At 28.1% G+C, this 24,630-nt stretch overlaps 2 protein-coding genes across 2 annotated transcripts; one reads left to right on the top strand and one right to left on the bottom strand.

The window, feature by feature from the left end:
• Positions 1 to 240: 240 nt before the first annotated feature.
• Positions 241 to 2,896, bottom strand: LOC112689875 (transcription initiation factor TFIID subunit 8-like). The gene is made up of 4 exons (XM_025563747.1): positions 2,635 to 2,896; positions 1,606 to 1,898; positions 1,391 to 1,541; positions 241 to 743 (listed from the first exon to the last, which is right to left on the bottom strand). Exons 1-4 carry the CDS (start codon positions 2,753 to 2,755, stop codon positions 460 to 462), a joined length of 849 nt encoding a protein of 282 aa, XP_025419532.1. The 5' UTR covers positions 2,756 to 2,896; the 3' UTR covers positions 241 to 459.
• Positions 2,897 to 2,996: 100 nt separating this feature from the next.
• On the top strand, positions 2,997 to 24,109 carry LOC112689874 (general vesicular transport factor p115). The gene is made up of 14 exons (XM_025563746.1): positions 2,997 to 3,333; positions 3,404 to 3,632; positions 6,171 to 6,339; positions 6,827 to 6,923; positions 7,582 to 7,783; positions 8,018 to 8,342; positions 8,403 to 8,557; positions 8,642 to 8,844; positions 9,679 to 9,801; positions 13,659 to 13,769; positions 13,841 to 14,021; positions 14,267 to 14,466; positions 14,544 to 14,648; positions 22,564 to 24,109. The coding sequence occupies exons 1-14, from the start codon at positions 3,256 to 3,258 to the stop codon at positions 22,765 to 22,767; spliced, it is 2,382 nt and encodes a 793-aa protein (XP_025419531.1). The 5' UTR covers positions 2,997 to 3,255; the 3' UTR covers positions 22,768 to 24,109.
• Positions 24,110 to 24,630: the final 521 nt, after the last annotated feature.

Here is a 24,630-nt window from a genome sequence, read left to right as displayed (position 1 = left end):
AGAAATATATTGTATTTTATACAAACTAGCCAATGAATCGTTTTCATTTTTGTTTTGACAAGCATGAAACAGCAAGAAGTGTCAAGTAATTGTTTTTGCAATATTACAAAACTAGGAATTGTTGTCAGTTGTATTTATATTACAAACAATGTTCTAAATTATATGAAGCCATGTATAAAATCTCAATCAAATAAATGTACAAGTTTTACAAAATAATTCAAATTAATTTTAATAGTCGTGTTGATGCAACAAATGAGTAGTTACTTTTATTTTATGATAATAAAGATTCAAGCAATAAAAAATTGAGCACTTACAATGTGACTATATATACAAGAAAAAACATTAGTCTTCTTACTCAAGATGAAAACATATAAATTAAATAAAACAATAATCAAATGTTGTCCACAGATCCTGTTTTAAGTTAACATTTATAGAACTCGAACAATCCACAGAATTATCTCAATGCCCTGCAGGATACTTGACAGGTCTTAAGAATGGATTGTCTATGGGTTCCTCTTGTTTTATTTCTGTTTCTTCGCAGTTTACTATTTCTTCTTCTTCTTCATTTTCATTTTCTTGTTCTTCATTTTCATCGAATTCTTCTTTATTCAGATCATCTTTTTTAAGTTTGATTTTTTTACTAGGAGGTGGCATTTCACTATCATCAGGATCATCATCAAATACTTGATCCATTGGTATTAATGCTGAAATATAAGCTGGTTGTTGTGGCTTGTTGGCTATTACTAGAAAATATGAAATTAATTATTAATACATTTGCTACATATTAAAATGTATATTTACATGATTATTGACAATATAATACATAAGATTTATTACATTAAAAAAAAAACAATTAGAATAGCTGCTTATAGGGGTGAATTGTAATAAGATGTTAGGTATTTTAACTTTTATATTTTTATTACATACAATTTAAAAATACAATTTTACAAAAAGCATGTTTGAAGATTGATTTGTTACATATTGGCTTGATTGACATGACGGGTTTGCAAAAAAGAGCGCGAAAAATTCAAATTATTTTTTAAAAGATATTTTTTGTATATATTTATTTTTCCATCTGAGTCAATGAGTTTTCCATATATTAACATAACATAGGTAGATAAGTGATATAAACAGTATGATAAAAGGTCAAGTAAGCAAAATGTAAAGAAACAGATATTAAACAGAAAATTAAAGGTGGGATCTTCATTGGAATTTTTCATCTATATAAAGTAGTACTGGTAAGTCGTACATAGAATAATTATTATTTAAAATAAATGTTTTTATGTAAGATCTATGTTCAACCAGTAGAGTAAATAATGAGAATATTTTTTTAACTATTGTGAAAAATCAAATCAAAATATTCTTTTAGTTATCTAAAAATGACACTTACAAGGAAAGCAATCGTTTTCTTGATTTAAAAATAAACTTTCAGTTGGGCCAGTTTTAATTAAAAATTTAATTAAAGATTTTTCAAGCTCGTGTTTTTGAATTGCAGATTTTTCACGGATTGCTTCATATTCAGTAACTGGTTGTTTGTGCGTCTGCAATTAAAATATATATTATAAAATAAGTAATAATGTAATATAGGTGAATGAGTTTTCTTACTGGAGTTCTTATGTACGCGTGAGGATCAGGAAAAGAGGGCATATGACTAGGCATATATGGTGGGTGGGGCAGTCTAGTGCCTGCTTGAAGATTACAAGTTTGGCGAGGCTGAACAGATGGTTCAGGACTAGGGAGAACACCACGATTTGATCGTTTAGCGTAGGCTAATAGACTGGATGCACTTTTAAACAATCCCATATCAATTAGACCCATCATTACATCGGCTCCAAGAGGTTCGAGTCGTCCAGCTACTTCAGCATACCGCCGACTACTATTTCCCATCTGAGATAACACTAAAGACAAAAAATAAAAGCTGTTTAGTTACATACCTAATACATTGTATTAATTTCAAATGTTAGGTGAATTATTTGTTATTTTTAAAAGAAATAATAGATACATCACATTCAAAAAATGATTCTGAATGCAGATTTATAGTAAGTATAATATATTTTATTGTTTTAATATAGGTATTTGTATAAAATATAATAAACAAATAAAAGTTATATTTTAAAGATTTAAAAAGAAAAATTAATTATATACAATAGAAATTAATATAAAATACAGATACAAAAAAACAAAAACAATTTTGTCAAACATTTGCTCAGAATTATAACCAATTAAGTAAATATTAAAGGTTCAACAATAATAATGTATAGTGTATTGTGATAAAATTGAAAAAAAAATATTTATAAAAATAGCGACTCAGTTAAATTAGAAAGAGCTTGTAAATAACCAACTTATAATTTAAGGAGATAAAAAGTTTAATAACTTATGGCTAAAATTTAGATATGACATTCAATTGTCAGGCTCTTTTTCATAAAGTTCAATATACACTATAACTATAGGGAAATAAAGCATGTTAGCATCTATTTTATAATGCATAATAATATCAATATTGCCAGTCAACCAAAACCAAAACTTCAGAACCTCATCAACCACATTCAACTACCGACAAACAAAAATTATTGGGCTCAAAGATCCTCGACCTTTCAGCCATATTGGCATCTATGATAGGAAAATAAAACTCACCACTAAATAGCATTTCGACAAGCGTTTCCAATGCGGCTGGTTCAACAACTTGGAACCCGATTTCTAACAAGATGCCGGCCACTGTGGTTTTCAAAAATTTCCTTTCCATACTCTTGTCCATATCCGGTGAACGAAAAGTTCCGGCGGACCGGGGTATGTGTTGAGTGTCCGAAAGTCGTGTTTAAGTGTGATAAATCTAATCCTGAAACCTGGAAACAACGGCGTTCGCGTCGCCGTTAACGGGACGTCAACGATCGCAATTTGGAAAACAACAACAATGATATCGTAATTCTTACATCTGATAACGCATCCCGCTATCGTTATTTCCGTTTTCGATTACTGAACTTATCGGTGACCATGAGACTCTCGGATTGGTCCATGTTGGTGACGTTCGTTGATTTTGATAAGCACGTGGCTTTGATAAGAACTGTCGTGATAGAACCGACGTCTGCTATTAAATTGATTCATTGCCGTATTTAAAAATTCGTAGCTAAAAAAAACGTTTTCATTCTTACAACACACTATTTTTAATCACGTTGAACGAAATAAAACGATTATCAGGCGTGAAGCTGTATACGTTCTTATTAGATGTCGTAAACCGGGTCGTTGGACATTGCATCGATGGAATATTTCAAAAGCGGTCTGAAATCTGTACTCGGCACGCCCGTCGTCGATGATCAACCGTCCGGTGCCGATATTGTACGCCGTTTCGTTTTTATTATTTGTTTCGTCTCTTCGCATACATATTGATTAAAATTTGGCTTCACAGGTCGAACGTCTAGTGGAACGGGTACAACATTCCACTTTGCTGGCCGATAGACGCGATGCGTGCAGAGCGCTGAAAGCTCTGTCTCGCAAGTACCGTATTGAAGTAGGTGCCAAAGGCATGGATGCTCTGTGTCAAGTGCTAGAGCAAGATCGTGCTGATGCCGAAATAGCCAGTTATGCTTTGGAAACGTTAAAACTAATCATGAATAATGAGATATATGATGAAGAAGGTATTTTGTCAACTAAATATTTCATTATCTTTGGTAGTAATTTAAATTTTTTTAATATAATTTTACATTATCTCATATTGTTGAAAAATGAATCAAATATTTAGCTTTAGGTTTTGATTTTTATATTAGTTTTATATGAACATGGTTTAATTTGATAATTAAAAGTAATTTGCTTACAATTTACTCATTGTTACTAAATTATTATTTAGTAATCAATTTAATAAAACCCAATTATATAGTTTTATGATTTATCATTTGAATGTATTCCAATCATATATAATTACATGTTATATTTAAGACTAAATAATTATAAAATAAGCCATATTAATATTATTTATTGTTATTCATTATTCACATTTAATATAAAACATTTTTATTCATTAAATTAATGTGATGATTATTGTAGGCATAATAATTAGCTATTTTATTTAGTTAAATATTTCATACAATAGTGACAACATTTAAGAGTCGTTTATATTTTTATTTAAGTATCCAAAAAAAATTATCTTTTAACTTATATACTATCTACTAATAATTCATGATTAATTCATATATTATTTTATAATACTGTAAGTTTAAAGTTAATATTGTGAGTGTATTTGTGTTCATATATTTATATATGAGTAATGAATAATCTATAATTTTGGAAATGGCTTTGATTTTATATTGACAAAATAAATTATATTCCATTTTAATTATTACCCATTAAACATTTTTGAAAGATGTGATTTGTAAATTACTGGGGTGATCATAATTAACCTTTTGAGTAAAAACAATTATGAAAAAAATATAAAATAATTATTACATATCCTATTATATATATGTGGGATCAGTAGGAATAACGTTAGACGAATGTTAACCTTAAGCTCAATATATTACAAAGCAACAACAAATTACAATACATTTAAAAACAAACAAAGTATATAACAACTATAGCACTCTTCACACTAACTTGTCGGGCATCATAACATCACTGCCCTCTCCAGACAGGTCATCACACCGTCTTGGATTGACCTGACCAACACCAGTGTTACCATCCCACATTCTCCTACCTTGAACAGCGTCCGCCTTGGAAGTTATGTATTCATCATCTGACTTCTCAGCTTGATCCTGGTTGATGGAACGCCACAGCTTCATTTACTCAGTGCAGGAGTAGCTTTGCTCGGGTCCTTCATGTGTGCCAACTCTTAGCACCTTATAATGTTCGTTACCTTCACGTTCTATTACTCGATAAGGTCCTAAAAACTCTGTATAGCTTCGAACTTGGTAAGAACTATGTTTTCTTGATAGCAACTAGATCCCCTAGTCGGTAACTGACGGCCTCCTTTCTGAACTTGTTAAACACGCGTTGCTGTTGGATTTGTGCCTTCTGTATCTGTTTCTTTGCTAACTGTCTGTTTTCTTCTTGACCTTCCTCATGACACCTGACATATTCAATCTTCACTACCTCTTTGATTGATTGATACTCTGGGTGGTTCATCTCTACTCCGAAAACTAATTTGAATGGGGTCATCCCTATGGAACGCTGATATAACCCATTCAACGCCATCTGGACTTTTGGCACCTGACAATATCACTGATCTGGCTCAGTCATACTTCACTTTGATAATACATTTATAATAATGGTATTCAGTCTTTCCCTTTACCATTAGCCCTTGGTACACCTGTGGTTATAAGAATGTGACGGATCTCGCATTCTGAACAATAATTACTAGTCTTTCGAAGTGAATACAGTTTCTCTATCCGACACTAGTTTTTCCGGATTACCAAAAGTAGCCTCTATCACTGCCAACTTGTCGATGACTCTTTATCAGTGACACTTCTAGTAGGAAATAACCAGTAGAACTTTGTGAACCCATCGATTACAGCCAGAATGTGTCGGTATCCCTTCGGTGTTGGTGTCAGCGGATCAAGGAAGTCTATATGCCACATGAAAAAAAGGGTGTCTTCTTTATCAATGCTGTGTAAGAAGCCCTCTTTTCTGCTTTGCTTCTGATTAGCGAGAATACAAGTAACACAACTATTTATCACCTTGCCAATTTTATTCCTTAATTCAGTGATGGAATAGTCACATTGGATCAGGGTTTCAGTCTTTATTATCCCAAAATGACCAATGTGGTGTACATTCCTTATCACTTCATACTGCATCTTACATGGAACCACAAGTAAATTTTGGCCATTGTGAATCTCATATATCAGTCCTCCGACTATAGTGAAAGTTTGATCATCGTTAGTTATCTGTTGTATGCGGAGATCTTCTGGTTGAGCAACTCATAGTCGTGCTAAGAATTCACTGTAGATTTCTAATCTATGGTAATGTCATTTATAACCATATTAAGATTATTTTCTTTAGGTTGTAAGTACATTTCCTTGAAGTTATTATTTATTCAAGAAAAAATAGCCCTAATATAAATTTTAATAATAAAATTAAATATGTATATTCTTTTGTGCTATTATTATTTTTTATTTATAAAACTACAAATATTATATTATAATAGTATATTAAATATCAATAAATAATTAATGTTTTATTATTAGAAATTCCTGATATCACTGCAAAAGATTCTAATAAATTGGGTGAACGTTTCACGGAAATATTCATAAAAAAACAAGAAAATGTTGGACTAGTTTTGGATTATCTAGAAGAATTTGATTTTCATGTACGGTGGCCAGCACTTCAATTATTGTTATTGTTACTCACAAATAAGTAAGTAAAAAGTAATAATAAATACTATACAACTATATTTTATAGATTTGAATCATTTAATTTAAAACTTTAATGATTAAAGTTAAATACAATTTTTTTTAATTTGAAAAAATTGTATTTATTTTTTTGTTAAATTTTTATTATTTATATTTAAATTTCATTTTTATTTATTTATTTGATTATTAATATTTTTCTAATACAGTAATTTTCAAAATAATTTATAAAAAAACATAATTTTTATAATTAAACATTTGAATGCAACTTTTTAAATATTTAATATTTTTTCTCATTTAAAATATTTATTCTAATAAAAAATGATAATATAAGAACTTACAAATTGTTTTAATACTTCAATTTATTTATTTTAAATAATATTACACTATAAAAAATACTAAATATATTTAAATTTTTATGTTATCTTCTTATCTTCTTTTGTTTTGTTATTTTTTTTAAATCTATAAAGTTAAAATTTTCTTAATAATAATAGAGCCAAAGATGTTCAAGAAATAATTTTGGTCAGTCCAATGGGAGTTTCAAAACTAATTGACATGTTGAGTGACAGCCGGGAAGTTATCCGAAATAATGTAAGTTTTTTTTATTCAAAAGCCATTTATTTTTTATTTCAGCCTATTTTTTAAGTTATAAGGAAATAAAAACTAAAATAAACATAGGAAACATTTTTTAAACATGTTTTTTTTATCAATTTCTCCTCTTATGATAGTTAAAAACTAATTTAAAAATGACCAAATATAATAAACCTATTATTAAAAATATCCATATTGGTTATTTCTTTGAGATGTATGAAATTAAAGTCATAAATAATGAAATATAAAATATTTTATGTATTAAAAAATAAATTGAATTTATATAATCATAGATAACAATAAAAAAAAAAATTAAATGTATATTAATAGATTTACAATCAACAAATGTGTTTTCAATCTAAGCTATGTATTAATATTATGAATTTGTGATTTTATTTTATAAAAATATATTTATTAATGGATGTATCTAATATATATTTAATGACTTACCAATTTTATTTGATAATTGTGTTGTTTTATTTTCAACCAATAAGCCTTTTATGAACTAAATCATTTTTTGGTTTAAAAAAAGTTATTTTGTCAATAAGATTATATAATTAAGTTTTTAACTATAGATAATTAACAGTTTAAAAAATATATATATTTTTTTAATTAATTTTTTTAATAACTTTTTTTAATAAATTATATTTTATTTTAGTCTGTTCTTTTGTTAACATTGCTAACCAAGAGCAATGCAAATATTCAAAAGATATTAGCATTTGAAAATGCTTTTGATCGACTTTTTGATGTTATACTGGAAGAAGGGAATGCAGATGGAGGAATAGTTGTTCAAGATTGTCTAAATTTTATGCTGACTTTATTGAGAAACAATATTTCAACCCAAAATTTCTTCAAAGAAGGTCAGTTCTTTTCAATAATAATTATAAATAAAATAAATAAATGCTTAGCTTGGAGTAGTATAATATTTGTATTGTACGATTGGTTTTAAATTAAAAATATAATAATACTACAGGCCAGGCTAAGCATTTATTTATTTATATATTAATTTACGAGTTTTAAAAATGTACTCATTTATTTTTTTTTACTTTATTAAAAATTATAAATGTTAAATCAAAGTATATTTTATTCTTAAGGTAATTTCATATCGAGAATACTTCCGCTTCTACAATTGCCAGCTAACGATGAATGGCCAATACAGAGAATTAATAATGTACATGCTGTTCTTCAAATTATTCGTACTCTGGTGTCTCCTACAAATCCAGCTCAAGCTACTTCTTCATGTCAACAAGCTATGCACACATCAGGAATCCTAAAAGCTATGTGTGATTTGTTGGTTGCAAATGGTGTGCCTAGGAATCCATTGACTGAAGCAATAAGTACTGTAGCGGAACTGGTACGTGGACATAATGATAATCAGTCATACCTGGAAGCAGTTAAATCAAATGGAATCCCTTCAAAGTATGTATACATTATTAATCTTTATTGTTGTTACTAATTTTACATTTTTTTAATTTCTAGAGATGTTTTGGTGTTACTGTTGTGGTCAATGTTAAATGATAAACAGCCATTTGAGATGCGTTGCGCGGTATTATACTGTTTTCAGTGTTATTTGTATAGAAATGATTTTGGAAAAATGAAAATCATACAAAAACTATTACCATTAGAAAAAGAAGGTTAATACTTTTACTCTTTATTTCTGTTTTAATTGTAAACAATTTTTTTAGTATTCTCTATATTTCCTTATTCCTCATTTACAGTAACTGAAACTTGTGCCAGTCATCTTTTGTGTCAGGGTTTATTCAGCAAGGAATCATTGAGCAGCTGGTTTGCTGCAGTAGCACTATCATATGCTCTTATCGACAACCCTGATGGCAAAGAAAAGCTATTGAATGTAAAGCTGGCATCCAATGATCCAAATCCACCAACATTACTTCAGCAGATTGTCAGTTCTATACAAACAGTATGTTATATGAATATTTCATTATCAGGGCTTGGAATTTTTATGCTAAAAAAACTATGATATCCATGTTCAAGGATACATAAAAAAAAGTATTATATGTAATGAGTATTAGGATAAAATGTAAAAAAAAATTTTTTTCTTAAATTAACAGTTAAATAAAGTTAACTGCCAATGTTTATTAAATAAGTAAACTGATAAAAAAATAGAAATAGATAAAAATAAACATTTGATAATAGAATATTTAAAAATGAATTGTTTATATTCAAAGTAACTAACTAAAAATTAAAATTAAAAATTATAAATTAACATACTCAAAGAGAATATAAATATACATTTTTAATTAATATTTTATTTCTTTGTCTGACTTAAATCTTAGTTCTGAGGGACTGACTAGTATTGTTGTTGTATAGAATTTGCTAAATCATATTTCGCTCAAAGTTAGGTTTCATATTTATTAAATTATAAAATACAATCACATCATTAATACATTTACAATCTTTTCTTATATTAACTCTAGAAATTAATAATTTATAAATATTCTTATAATGGTTTAATGTAATAAATGTATGTAATGTTAAATGTATATATCAAATCACTTAGCAAGATAATGACTACTTTATTTACAAATTTCTGCCGCCAGTTGGTTAATTGTAAATTTTTTACATAACCATGATTTAACATGATGTATTAAGTACTTTATAAAGGAATAAAATGAAATTAATTAAAGTATACATTTCTTTATCTTTAAATTAATAAAATACGCAAATGTGTTCTTGAAGTTTTTCCAAAATGTAATGAAGTAATATGTAACAACTAATTTTTAATTTTTTCCAGACTGATAAAGCACAGTTTAAAATTGGCCATTTGATGTTTTTATCTACTTGGTTTTCTCATTGTTCATTGGCTGTTGAAAGTTTCTTGAAAATTAACAATGGTATACCATACTTCATCACCCAGGTATGTACTATTTTTTATGATAATTGAGTGACTGTAATAATTAAGACTGAAGTGCTATTAAAAATATAATTTTAATATCAATTTATGTATTTTATATAATATTGGCTTGACTGAATCATCACAGTAATTAGTATTAGTAATTGTATTGTGGTAAAATATATAATACTAATACAATTTTATCAGTAGATAAATTAAAAAGTAATTTAATAATATTATGTTTCAATATAGCAATACATTTTTATAAATTAAATTTTTTGAATATGTATTTCATTAATTCATTGTAAATTAATGAAAAATAAGTTATTCTGAATTAACTTAATATAGGAGTTAATATTTTAACATCAATAACAATATTGTAAATTTTGGTTTGTTTTATACAAAAATAATTGTTCGGTATTTAAAATAAGGTACTAATTTAATATTCAGAAAAATTCATTGTAGCATCAGTAATAAAACTAAAACAAAGAATCCATTAATGAATCTTTTTTATTATTATGTCAGATGTGTATTTATTAACATATTTGTGCTTGCATCTTAACTTACATTTTTTGAAGGATTAAGTTAAAATCTAAAAAGTTACTGCAAGAAACTTTCAATGCATTTATAGTTTTTACTACCAGACTAAAAACACAACAAAATACTAGGGGCAGTTTTTTCTTCATAATTTAAAAACTAATAGTAACTTTAATTTAATTTAAAAAATAATCAAAAACAATAAACATTTTATGTGTTTTGTTATGATCATCAGCAGATTTAATCACTCACATAATTAGTATACTCTTTTTATGTTTCTACATGAAATAATAACATAAATTAAACAAGCTATACGATACAGTTGAGTGATTTGAATTGTTTTTAATTTATATGTGTACTAAATTTTTGTTACTTTACATAACATGTACATTTTTTAAAAACTATTTTGGTATAATTTATAACATTTTATTTGAAATAACTTATTATTTTATGCAGCTTATTTGCCAAAACCTGGTACTCTTTTGTTTTAATACTTAAGAAGCTTAGTACTTTTCGTAATCAATAGTAGTAAATTTATGGGCGGCCATTACAAATAAATATATATATATATATGTATTGAAAACTATAATAATTAAATTTAAATTAACTGAAAAATTAAGTGTGTAAAATGAATTATAAATGTGTATGTTTTTTTATGTCTACTTATGTAATTTATTATACAAAATAATTATTATAATTTGGGTTTTGATAACATGAGATATTTTATAAAAAAAAAATGTATTCAAAAAAAATTAGTATTGGGGTCCACGATTTCTAAAAATCTTTCACCAGGGGTCTGTGATCTACAAATGGTTAAGAACTGCTGGACTAGTTCATGAATAATGAATAATTTTAACTTATATACAATTTATACCTTAATCTTGATTATCAACATTTAAATCTGTAGTCTTATTATTAGATTTACCAGGCATAGGACTATTTAGACCATAAAGTTTAGGAGATTTCAACTCTAGCATTTTTATTGTGATTGGAATTTTAAGGGAAGGTTCTGCACCCCCCCCCCCCCTACACTCTTTGCAACATTTTTATTACGAGGACGTAATTTATATTATGTGAGCAAAACAATCAATTTTTTTCATATGTGGTTATTCAATACTTTTGTTTTGCCCCCTCCCACCCATAATTCCAACTAGTTTGTGCCTCAGTCAGGATTTAAATCAGTATTTTTTTGTTTGAGTTGTAAAATTCAATTTGTAATAGAAAATTTTTGACAGCAAACATCAGCATTTTTAAAAAACTGGTAGGTATAATTACATTATTTCCAATAATAACTTCTAATCAATTCAAAACATTGAAGTAAAAGTTATTAAAACATATTTATTTTATATATAATATTAAATATTTTATTTGTATAGAACAAATATATTGAATATTAGATATTAGAATAATATTTTTAGCGTGCCATGGACATGCTATCTCTGAACAATAGTATCAAAAATTATGTTCAACTAAAAATAATAAAATATTATTTATTTTTAACACAAAAGGCCACTTATTATATAAGCCAATTCACCAGGTATTGTCCCGATTACCTGGCGGGCCACTTCGCCCCGGTTTTCAATATTATGGTATAGTTAAATACGTACGAAACAATATTTTTTAAAATATTTATATCCGTTTTATTAAATTGAAAAATACAAATGTCTATCATATCAAGTAACGGTTCTTTGATGTGTTTTTAAGCATTTTAGTTTTGACATAACATCGTTCGTTTTGCCAAAGTTCACATTTTGTTCAAACAAATTATCTAAAACTATATAAAATCACCGACCTTTTGGACACCGTTGTGACAATAGTATGTTTGGTTTATTAGTGTTTCATTATTTGGATAGCTTACTTAAATATAATTTGAATACCTCTACTGCTTAATACCAATAGGATATATATTTTATATAAATTAATGAACTATATTTTTTAAATTTATAGTATAAATAATCCGTAGTTATTTTTTTAACGGATTGAATACTGAGGTAGTCAAAATTGAAACAGTTAAAACTGTTTGAAACATTTATGTTTAGGATAATGTATCCATCGTCGTTTATGCTATAAAAAAAAAAAGATAACTGTACATCGATATTTTGTACATTCAGGTCATATAAATTGCTATTACTTGAAATTATCCAATTCTATTGAAGGCTTTTACGTAGTTTGCGCATGTATATACCTGTGGACAATATTGTGAAAAAATCACTTGACTCTTTAGTTGGACACAAAGCGCTGTACAATTTTTTTATTGCAAGTGCGCGTGCTCATCGCCTATGTGTTGACACACGAGGTTAAATGGGTCGCTGGTCGGTTCATTGAACACGCATCCGTTCACAACGACCGGTTATTAGTTAAGGGTCATAATGATTATGATAGTGTGTGTTAATGATTATTTTCGATTTCGATATAATTGTAACGTGTAGTTGTGTTAACTGACATTTGTTATTATTATTATTTTTTTTGTGTTTTGAAACTAATTTACCCGGTCATTATCGTTTCTCCGGTTTGTGATGAAAGAAAATAACATTTATATTTTTTTATGTTATAAAAATTTAACATAATTTTACACACCTTTGGGTGTGTTTTGGAAAAACTTTTTTTGACAAAAATATAGTCGCATACCGGAAAATACCTGGTAGTGGTCTTAGCTATAAGTTCGTATTGATATTTTTTGTTTAAAAACAATAATTCAAACACAATTTTTTTATTTCTATGGATTTTATTACATTTTCATTCAATAAAAATCCAAATTCAAAACAATTGATACACTTTTTTGTGTGACGTCTTATAATTAGTTAATTTAGTTTAAATAAGTAAATTTTACAATGAACGTAATACGGTTTAATCATTAAGTTGTATTGAATACAAACAATAATATAACAATACGGTTTTATGGTACTTACTCAATTTTTAAAAAAATATTGGAAAATCGAATTTGAAGATTGGATAAAAAAATCAATGTATATATTTTTAATTGTTATTACTTTTATTTTCTACATACTTTTAAAGATGAATAAAAAAATTTTTTTAATTTTTTTCAATGTATAAAACTTTATAAAAACAAATTGTTTTGAAGTTTTGGCCCGTTGTACTATTTAAAAAGCCTAAACAAATGACAATAGGTTAAGTATTTGTTACTATTACTGTTTGCACCTCCCCCCCCCTCAAAAATATCTGGATTTGTTCATGAATAATATGGAAAAATCACGACTTGCCTTTAATATTTAATAAAGTTATAATATAACCAGAAAGAGCTATTTTGAGAAATTCGTTTATCTTACTCAATTTTGTTTGCATACAAATTATTACAACTGATGGGTCTATATGTGCATATTTAGGCAAATCGTCTGGAAAATGAAGAAATCGAAGAAATTGTCAATGGCCTTAGTACGTTTGTGATGGGGATATGTCTCGCGTTTAACCCAGAAACTGTGGAAAACTTTAAAAAAGTAAATCTTTTAATATTAACTCATTGCATTTTTGGTATTGCGTCTTACGAGTTTTTTCTGTTTCTGTACAGGACAGTCTCAGGCATTTGATTACCAAACGGATAGGTGTGGAAACCTTCATGGACAAATTAAACGACGTTTCTAGAAACGAATCGTACACGAGAGCCAGCAAACATCCACAACCGACAGCTCAAAACCCTCAAAGTTTATTGTTGGATTACGAGTTTTGCAAGTTGTTCAAAATGCTAGAAGGTGCTTATATTTATTTTATATTACTTTATTATAATTGTTATGTTGTATAATGTAACAGATAATCACTACTTAATGCCAGTCTCACTCGATAGGCCTTAGTCCTCCATATTTATTCTTCCTAAAGCACAATCATTTGTTAGAAAATGTTTTATGATAAAATCGTTGCGCGTTAATTTGTACTCGTATATAGGTGAAAAAATGATTGCAAATTTGTAAAAATTCAAAATTTTATTTGTTTAACATAGGTATGATTATGAGAGCATTGAACACGCTACCAGGACAAGATGATGGTGAAAAATTGGTGTCCAATCAGAAGGAAATCGATGAACTGAAAGCTACCGTAGACGAATTAAAAACTGAACTAACTGAAAAGACCAATCGTATTGAAGAATTGTGCCGGCTGGCCAACGATTCTCGTGATGACACAGATCGCATGAAAACCGAAGTATGTAAACTTTTTTTCTAATTTTCTGAAAACTGTGTAATTCTTATTATTAATAACCCTTGTTTGTTGTATTGCAGTTGTTTAGACTCCAAGAAAATCACATAGCGCTAATGCATGCGTACCAACTTAAAGAAAATGAACTCGAATCCTACAGGCGTCTGCTCGCGATGCACGGGATTTGGGTAAGTCACATTAGATTGCGTATATGAAATGGTAAAACAGATGAGAGGACAGGGAAGTAGTTAAATTGTTGTAATCCATTTAACCGTATTTATTTATCTTGAATTTATTTATTTTATTTATCTTTATTATTTATTTATCTTAAGTATTTAGCATTGGCGAACGGTGTTGAATATACTATTTAAGTTATTTTTTTAAATTTAATATTTTTTAAAATGATACTTTTATGAAAATTCAGAATAACAAACATATAACTGTAATATCGGAATCCGTGTATCGTTTACTATACCGACCTTTTATAAGATAAACAGTATTTGTATTTTGTATAAATATTTTCATTATATTATTTTGGGTTAGGACGATAGTCACTCTAAATTTTCAGGATAGGCAGCTGTCTGTATTTTAAGGGGTAATGTATTCTTCAATTAAAAAAAAAACACATTTATTTTTTATGAATCTTATATTTTAAATACTCGTACATTATGAAATTAACTTTAATTGTTGGAATAGTTATAATTGTTCATGCATTTTTTTTAAATCTATTTTAGTAGGTTTATTATGAAGAATAGGTAAGTATATTAGTAATAAGCAGGGCTTGTAAGTTCATGCATTTGCATATTAATCTTGCAAAGTTGTATTTAATGCTAGATGATATAGAAATCCATTTCTAGGTACCACGGTTAAATATGTGAAATTTTATTTTGAATGTTTTTGTATGTTTGGTATATTTATGCATATTTCTATTTTATCGGGCATATTATACAACATTCTATTAAAATCTATCAAAAATCGAAATGGAAAATATAAATAAAATTAAGAAATAATATTCTTAAATATGAGTGTGCAGAAATCGAATAGCCAATATTAGTTTAAAATTATTGATTATTAAAGCATTTTCGTTGACTAATACTAATAGTAAAATAAAATAAATATAATGCCATATTTGTAAGTCACATATGGTTATTGATATTTTTAACTTAAAATAAGTTATAAAAATTGGTTGTTCGACTTTTTTTCCTGGTCATTAGTAAATATTTTGGCGTTTATTTTGATAATAAAACTTATTGAACATTTAAAAAAATGTTAAATCATGATTGATAAAATTCTAATTGCATCAATGAGTCTATACATCTAAAATATACGAGTTGTGATAGTATTGTATCGGGTAAGAATATATATGAAGTACGAGTAGTAGTGTATTTTAATTTTTTTTTTTTATTAGAAAGATAATAAATATATTTCGTTAATCTATCTTTGGATAGTTTTTGAATAAGTACGTACACAAGGAAATACTTCTTATGTACTCAAATATGCACTGAAACAGTATACACTTGATCTTGTATAATATATACTCAAACCACTTTATGATATAATGTGAGTAATGCTAAAGAGAAATGCAGTTAATACAGTAACTGTTATATTATGTGAAAATTGTCAAAAATAATTTATTAATCACAAAACTAATAGCATTTTTGAATTTCTAGCATAAATTTCCTTCTAATTCAGTCAAAAGGTGTACTTTAAGTTTTCAATCGAATAAAAAAAATTATAAAAACATAAAAGTTCAATTTCCCGAAAATGTGAATTTTGTAGTTACTGTTTTTCGCAGTAGCAGGGCAGTATAGTATAAACGTTTATGGGTTCACGTATGATGTATATTTTTCGACAAATCGCTATTGATACAATTTCTTGTTTGTCACTTTTCTTTTTAGTATAGTAGAAATGTAGAAAATAGAGTCGAGTGGAGATTTAAGATTAAGGTGGCTGACCATGAATAATTGGGAGAAAGACGATAGAGAAGAAGAAGAAGTCTTTTTAAGTATAGTAGACATTTTTCTGTTATAACATTTTTCTGTTATAATAAATGCAATGTTTCGTAATACTTTTACGATCGATGAAACGAAAAAAATACTGAACGGTTTAATCTAAACGATGTATACTTATAAATATATATAAATATATTTGAATGATTTTTATAAAAAAAAAAAAATTTAAATAAATTTTTCAATAAATAATTTCATAAATCATTCGTTTTAAACAAAATTATTTATAGCGAAACGCAATTAAAATGTCAAATAAAAAAAAATACTTTTGTAAACTATTCGTTTTTGATTTATGGATTTAATTTATAATTAACTATAAAAACATAACGATGTTGATGCACATGTGTATCAACAATAGCTAGTCAATGACTTATTACAAAAAATGGTTAGAAAAACATTTATTTTTGAAAATAAAAACCATTATAATACGTAATAACTAATTATTATCAAGTAAAGTTCATGATTTCAAAAATAAAAATTTAATTTTTAAGAAGCCCCATTTACATGTTTGGATTTCTGAATAATTTATGGTATTTATTATTATCACTATTATGACTAATATATATTATAAAGTGTCTCGTGTCTAGGGATGAAGGGGGACATAAATTATATCGGTGCAAAATAAAGCATTATTATAAATGAAAATGTTAAAATTAAATAATTAAAACCGAAAGTTTGGCATTTTATATGTAAACACATAAATTGAGATCAAAGTGGATTTAATTTTTAAGGCCTCCGATTATTCACCATTATTTACATTGATAAACCCGCTGTATAGATTAAACGTTAAGGTTTTTTTTATTTTATCAAATTAATTTGATTTATTATTTTTAACGTTTTAGGCTGTTGGACAAAATGAAATGGAATAATGCCGAGATATATGTTAGGATTGTAAACATCGCTGCTATTTAGCGGTTTAAACCTGAGGTATATAATGTAACCTATAATTCACGTTTGTATTTTTGGTCAAAACAAAAATTGCCAGTTCAATAATGAGAATTTCACATATAAAATGTTTGCAAACTTCGTACTTTGTGTCACTGCAGTAACTATAATTAAATATTATAAATTATCATAAATCATCGTTAATTTGATATATAAGCAGTGATGGGAAATTTTTTTTTTAGAAATTAGCTATTTCAAGTTGAAGTTCCAGACATTTAATATAATCTAATTCAAATTTTAGTTCACAATTTTTAAAATTAACTAGTTCAAGTTTATTTTCAAAATGAATTAATTCAAGATCATCATATTAAAATAAAAGTAAATAGTATGAGTATATAAGTATACTAAAATATACTACAATACATAGACAATATTACATTAGTATAGTACAGTGTTAATGCAAATTGAAAACCGTTAATATTTTTTCGCATAGCCATGCGTTTTGAATTTTATTTTTTGGTTGTTGTTATTTTATACTTTTTTAGTAATACTCATTTATATGGTTTCTATATTTTACTGTTCGCTAGAAATACTCATGCACTGTAAAACATATATAAATAAGATATATTTGACACTGAATTTGGATTTCCCTATTTTTTGATAACCTTAAAAATTAACATTTTTAAACCTGTGTAAAGTTTCTGATTGTGTAATTTATATATTGAATTTTATATTTTAGTTCTTTATTTTATTGATTTTATTGAGTATAGCACAATAGAAATTAATAATTATAATTGTATGCTTACATAATTGCATTGAACCAAAAACTTTATATTCATAAAATATAAGAACTTAGTTCACGCTCAAGTTCATTTCTTGAAAATCGAATACGCTCATGTATAGTTCACACAAAATAAACGCGTTCATATGAACGCTATATTATATATTATATTATTATATTGTTCATATGTTTATATGAACACGTTCTCATCACTTTTAATAAGTTACTATATTTAGGTTAAAATAATTAGCTAGTATGGTTGCTAACGTATTTTTAAAACACGTCGAATGAAATAACAAATAACGATTTGATCATTTGAACCAACCAGATATATCACCGCCGTTTTACATAAATAATTTAACAATATAGCTTATTTTATTATTCTATACTATTATTGATAGTATTACATAATTTCAAATTTATTATTATTAATAGTTATTAGTATTAACTTATTACCAATTACCATCGTCAATCAATCTTGGCGCTATTACCGTTTTTGAGTTATAGTCTAAAATGTGAATAATATATTCACATTTATATAAATAGGTAACAATTCATATGTGATAATAAATACTGCTTGTGATTTATACATTCACGTAGAATCCATCACCGGTGCCCATTACCCAACCAGCTACACACGAATTGCGTTCCGAAAAAAAAATTTTTATAAGTGGGGAAAAGAATTGCGTCCATCTTAATCTAAACGGCCACATGAATTGCGTCCGGTTTTATTTAAATGATTACAAGAAATGATTTTTTTGGCCTCCCATTTTTAAAACCAGATAAAGTAGAGGATTGTTTTACTGACGATATTCTATCGATTTTACCAGAAAATGAAAAAGTACAGAAATTTTCCGATGACATATAAATACTTACTTTAAACCTGATTGTGACCATCCAATTTTTGTGTGGACAATATATTCAAGTTTAATAATTCGAACTATGAATAATTTTAATATATACATATATATATATATATATATATATGTATGTATTTTCAAAGTTTAATAGTATGTTTTACTCAGTACACATGAATATATTCCAATTCATAAATGTTTTAAAAAATGTACATAAAGAAACTTATATTAAACAGCGAAGTATTCGTATAACTAAAAACAGACGGATGGTGGTATGCGAAAAAGAAGATTATTTAAGACGAAATATGGCAAAATATGAAAGTGGCCAATTATCCCGTCTTGATTATAATTAAGTTTTTACCAGTTTTTTAATTTTATATTTATATTTTATTTTTATTATTATTTATTTTAATTATTATATTACATCCCTATTGTTTAAACTTACACATTTTCATTTTAATTATTTCTAATAGTATAACAACGATAAAAATCAATATTTTTAACCTACTGATAGTCATAATATGCTATCGACAGTTCTAAGTCTGTATGAAATAGGAAGGAAAATAATGTTTTTACGTTGTCGGGACACAATTCGTGTAGTGGTTAAATATGGCTGGGACGCAATTTATGTGCAGCGACCCGAAATGTTAGATAAATGTACGTATACGTTACATTTGGTTTCAATAGAAGTTCAGGAAACATTACGATGTATACATTTATATATTAAAATCCTAACTAGTAATTAATCATTGTTATAAATAACACCCGCCTACACCCCGCTAAAATCAATCTAAATACCTACGCCGTTAAGTATGCTACACTAGAATTACACTATATTTCGGAGCAGTCTCGAGCTTAATGTCTAATTGATTTCTGAATTGTGAGAAGAATCTGTACAATAATCATGTATACTTATCGTCTGTGTATGGGTTTTACAATTATGTCGTGTTCTTCATCTTATGGTATAAAAATACTTGTTTAAACTTCGAAAATACGGAATAAAAATAATTTTTATTATTATATAATATATGTCAGTTGACCGAAATAAGTATAGACGAGAAGGTAGTCGCATAAGAGTACAAAATACATGAACGAGGAGGAATTAGAAGGAAATATAGTTCACCTGGATCTTATTAACGTTTGATCATTTCATTCGGACGAGTGTGTTAAACCGTATTGTAGCATAAAAGCAACTGATAATTTCTAATATATTTCACCTTAATGACGTATTACGTGCGTGTGATATATGCAGTCATGCAGGGAAAAAAATAAAAAAAAAAAATTATAAAACGTTTTTTTTCTGTGTGATAAATTCGTGCAATTCAGGCTTTTATCATTGCATACTTCATTGCAATCGTTTTTATTCACATTGTTTATTCTTTCGCATTTACCCGTTTTATTTACCCTAAGAACTTCTATCCATGCACAGTTTCGATTATAAACGATATTAAGTATATTTTGAACAAAAGTAAGAAAATCAAACGGAGTAAAAAAAGAACATCGTTATGTAACGATTAAAAACGACTTTAAATCGCGATAAACAGGTAGTCAGTGACCGCATAGGTCAGTAGTGCTCATCCCGCGGCCCGCGGACCACATGTGGCTCGTTACGAATTTTCTAAAATAAAAAAAATTTTTAAAAATGTATGAACATTTTTTGATTCATAATGCCGTTTGATATTAAATTCTTTAAAAACTGAAACAGTTCACGACACAAAAGACAAACGGCTTTTCCATTAATTTCAATGAAAAAGTAATTTATAGACCATTAAAAATTCGACAATCATCAATATATTTGCGTTTTTTTCTGTCTGACATTTTCATACGCAAACTTTACAATTAAATATCGATATCATCCGTGTACTTAAAATAACGTACTGATCAAACTAATGTGTACCTTAATTCATAATCTTTTCAATAGACAATAAAAGATAAGAAAAAAAGTCCAATATATAAGATTATTTTTGTACTTTTATACTTTGTGGCTCGCTTGAAGATAATTGTTTACCAAAGTGGCCAGCCAAAGGAAAAAGGTTGGACATCACTGGCATAGGTAGTATATATTGTGTATACGGTTCAAATATTTTTATCTTTAATCCTATGTTTCTCTTCCGTCCAGTCCTAAACTTAACGTTAGTATTGCGCGTTTGCGACTTAATAATACAATAATAAGTCATGGCACCATAGACATATAATGTCTATGTATGGCACCAGTACAACATAATAACAGTGCGCATTCTATGTACATATTGTTTTTCATAAACATTCTCTTATTCTGTGTTATTATATCCGTTGCACTCGTATTTGTTTACATAGAGGACGTGAAATTACAAATATAATATCATACAAAATTTGTAAGCATTGGAAAAGAACGACGCCGCTCTCCGTGTTGATGCACCCTGTTCAGCGATTGTGTTTTTTTTTCGGATTGATTCTATTTAATCGGATCACATTCTCATCCCCTCGAACGACAATGCGTGTGTATGATGCGGACACTCGTATATTGTTATATTATTTATTTTGTCACGATTCAGGGTCGGACGGGTGCCAAAAACATTTCGGTATAATAATATTTTATGTGCCCGCTGTACGTGTATGTAATAAAATTATATTTTCGACCGTGTATAAAACAATAATACACGTATACCTGCGTATGGAAAAGTATCAATATTAATTTCGGTTTTGCATAAATTATATTGCTATTATTATTATTATTATTAATTATTACACCCATTCGTTCATCACACAATGGTTTCGTCACCGCGATTTCGATTGAACGTTTATGGTGGTTGATGCATAGGACTAAAATACAAGACAACCGTATTGGTATGTAATATTAATAAGGCAATTTTCTGGCTTACTGTTTTATCTAAATTTAGCAACCTTGTTAAACTATAAACGATAAAGAATATAAAACATTTAAACTATATAAGATTTAATTTTTAATTTCTTACTACGTTACAATAATATTAATAACGATTAAAATCAATATATATATATTTATCGTGTAGACTTCTGTCGCCTTGGAACATATTTGGGTGTATTATATACATAAGGACGAAATGCTCTACGTGCATATTACTTAATGGGGTGATGTATGGCAGCAGCCTTTGTATATTATTAATCCTTTTGTATCGCTGACCCCATGTATTATTATGTACCGTGTGTCCATAGGTGGTGTACACAACCCCACACGTCAAAAGAATATATTTTGAATAATTTACAATTGATATAATAAACCGAATTACTGGGTTCGCTTGCGAGCAAAAGTGTACTTAGGTACGCGCCCCGCTTTAACAATGAAATAATAAGAATAAAACGTTCGTTAAGCCCGGCAAATAATTTTATAAACCATAACGGTTGGTCACAGAAAAAATGCGTTTATTCGATACTTACAGTATACGTCAACAGTATTGTAAAAATATCTTAAACTAGCGTACTCGGTTTATACGTATTTTAAACATTTATGAATTCTATTACCCCGATTATGTCGTTGGATTTATTCGTTTTTAACTGTTGTTGCTATGCTCGTTATCAGTATGAAATTTAAGTCATTCTCTTTGTTTTCCAGAACGAAAATCCTGACCAGCAGCAGCAGCAACACCAACACCATCCACAAGAATCGCCGATGTTCGGGGGAGGAGAATTCACGCCGCACCATCTGCAACAACAGCAAGAACCTACGACGGTAACAACAGGGGAAGAAAAAGTGTATCAACCGATGTTGAACGAACACGAAAGGAATGAATTAATCCGAAACGATTTGAACGTCTGAATATCGATGGACGTCACTCAACCTCTCGACGTATACATTACCACTGTGTCAACTCAACGATCGCCATCCCAACCCTTTTAACGAGTATTAAATTAATTATACGTACATTTAATGTGCCGCGGACGAGTTCGGTTTGTGTCCTAGTCGCATTAAAAAAATACGCATAATTGTACCGTGAACCGACAACTGCTTTGTCGTCTTGTATATTATATTAAATATGTATGTATTTATGTACACATATATTGTACTACAATGTAAATCGGGTATTTGTTTTTTTTTTTTTTTTTTTTAAAGAAAAAGTTTATTTATACGCCCTCTGTTTACTCCCGGTAAAACAAATCTTAATTTATTAGTATTACTATTATTATATGTTTTTTATCTGTTACGAAACTTTAAACGAATACTAACTTTATATATATTTTTTTCGTCTAGTAGTACGAGTTTATTTATTGTTGTTATCATAATTTTTTTATTTTATTGGACGTTTCCGTCCGCGGCCATCAATTACGCTCGCTCTCGCGCGCACGCACCGTCAATTGAACTTAATTACGCGCGCTTAGATACGTACTACTACGTCGACCTCTGCGCCACCGCCGCGCAACAACGAACAAATGAACTCGGCCAAACAACACAAATTGGTTTTCGCATCTCTCTGCTAATGTTCCGTGCTGAATATCTGGTGCGCTACAGCGCGTGTAAAACAAAGTAAAACGCTGGAACGCAAAGAGAGAAGGGTCTTCTAAACGTCTACGTGCTCACGCCAGAAAATATAAATAATAAAATTGACGTATATAGTATTGCGGCCGAGCCCGTGTTTCAATTATCTAATTTGTCCCGACGGGAGGGGTAGTACGCCATCAAAAACGGCTTAGTAAATTACATATTTTGACTTGTTCGTTAATTTATCGTTCTTATAATATGACCGTGTACCCCGTGCGTTTGTACACGTATACATAATATGTTTTACGCAACGTATTATATTGTTTTATCAATGTAGTTTTCATGGGTGACGGTTCCCCCTTTGCTGTCTTCACTGTAAGTACTCCAACTCTAGATAGTTGTATAAAATCCGAAAACTTTACACCAAACTTTTATTGTTACCATCAGTGTAAATACGCGACGTTTCCTGATTTTTCAAACCCATGTGTTTTTGTTTTGCCTTCAACGATAAGGCGTGACATGTACATTTCGCAATTAGATAGGAATAATACTTTATTGCAGTGTATACTGTACACCAGGGATCGTAAAATACCTTCTATTGGAGCCCGAAAGTTTTAAAACAATAAGCAAACGGGGTCTGGAAAAAAAATGTATTTTACTATTTACTAGTTGTTACTGAAATGTCTTTAAAAAAAAAATTACAATAATATTGATGATATATGACTGTAATATTAATTTAATAAATTAAGTGAAATATATATTTTTTATTTTTATTTATCATTTTAAAAATGAAATTAAAATAAGATTTATACATTGGTCCACTTGTCTGCTTTTCGTGGTCCGGATTTGGACTTGGATCCACCAGTTGCTGAATGTTTTTATACACCAGTGTTTCCAAATCTCTTTTTTTCTATGCCACACTTGTACATCTTAAAAAAATATCTAAGCCCCTCCTCAATAAATTTAAATATAAATAAGTTTATTTTTTTTTTTGCTTATTTTAAAACTGAAAACCTTTTTTTTTCTGTTTTCAAATTTGAATTTTAACAAGTAGTATAATTAAAACCGTTCGTTTGTTCATATTTTTTTCCCCTGTTTATGTAAATCTAAAAAAGTTATACTTCGTAATGGATGACTGTGTACGTCTCCCCAGCAGCGTCGGCACGTTCACCCCATCCCCGATTGGAAACCACTGCTAAATAC

The sequence above is a fragment of the Sipha flava genome, unplaced genomic scaffold (genome assembly GCF_003268045.1).
Source record: "Sipha flava isolate LNK unplaced genomic scaffold, YSA_version1 47_pilon_pilon, whole genome shotgun sequence".
In the NCBI taxonomy this organism is placed as follows: domain Eukaryota; kingdom Metazoa; phylum Arthropoda; class Insecta; order Hemiptera; family Aphididae; genus Sipha; species Sipha flava.
This window is presented reverse-complemented; position numbering and strand designations above follow the sequence as displayed.

Coding starts and splice junctions, on each gene's coding strand:
- LOC112689874 (XM_025563746.1), top strand. CDS start 3,256: ATGGAATATTTCAAAAGCGGTCTGAAATCTGTACTCGGCACGCCCGTC. Junction 3,633..6,170: donor TGAGATATATGATGAAGAAG/GTATTTTGTCAA, acceptor TTTTATTATTAG/AAATTCCTGATATCACTGCA. Junction 14,649..22,563: donor TCGCGATGCACGGGATTTGG/GTAAGTCACATT, acceptor TTTGTTTTCCAG/AACGAAAATCCTGACCAGCA.
- LOC112689875 (XM_025563747.1), bottom strand. CDS start 2,755: ATGGACAAGAGTATGGAAAGGAAATTTTTGAAAACCACAGTGGCCGGC. Junction 1,899..2,634: donor TGTCGAAATGCTATTTAGTG/GTGAGTTTTATT, acceptor TTTTGTCTTTAG/TGTTATCTCAGATGGGAAAT. Junction 1,542..1,605: donor ACGCGTACATAAGAACTCCA/GTAAGAAAACTC, acceptor TTTTAATTGCAG/ACGCACAAACAACCAGTTAC.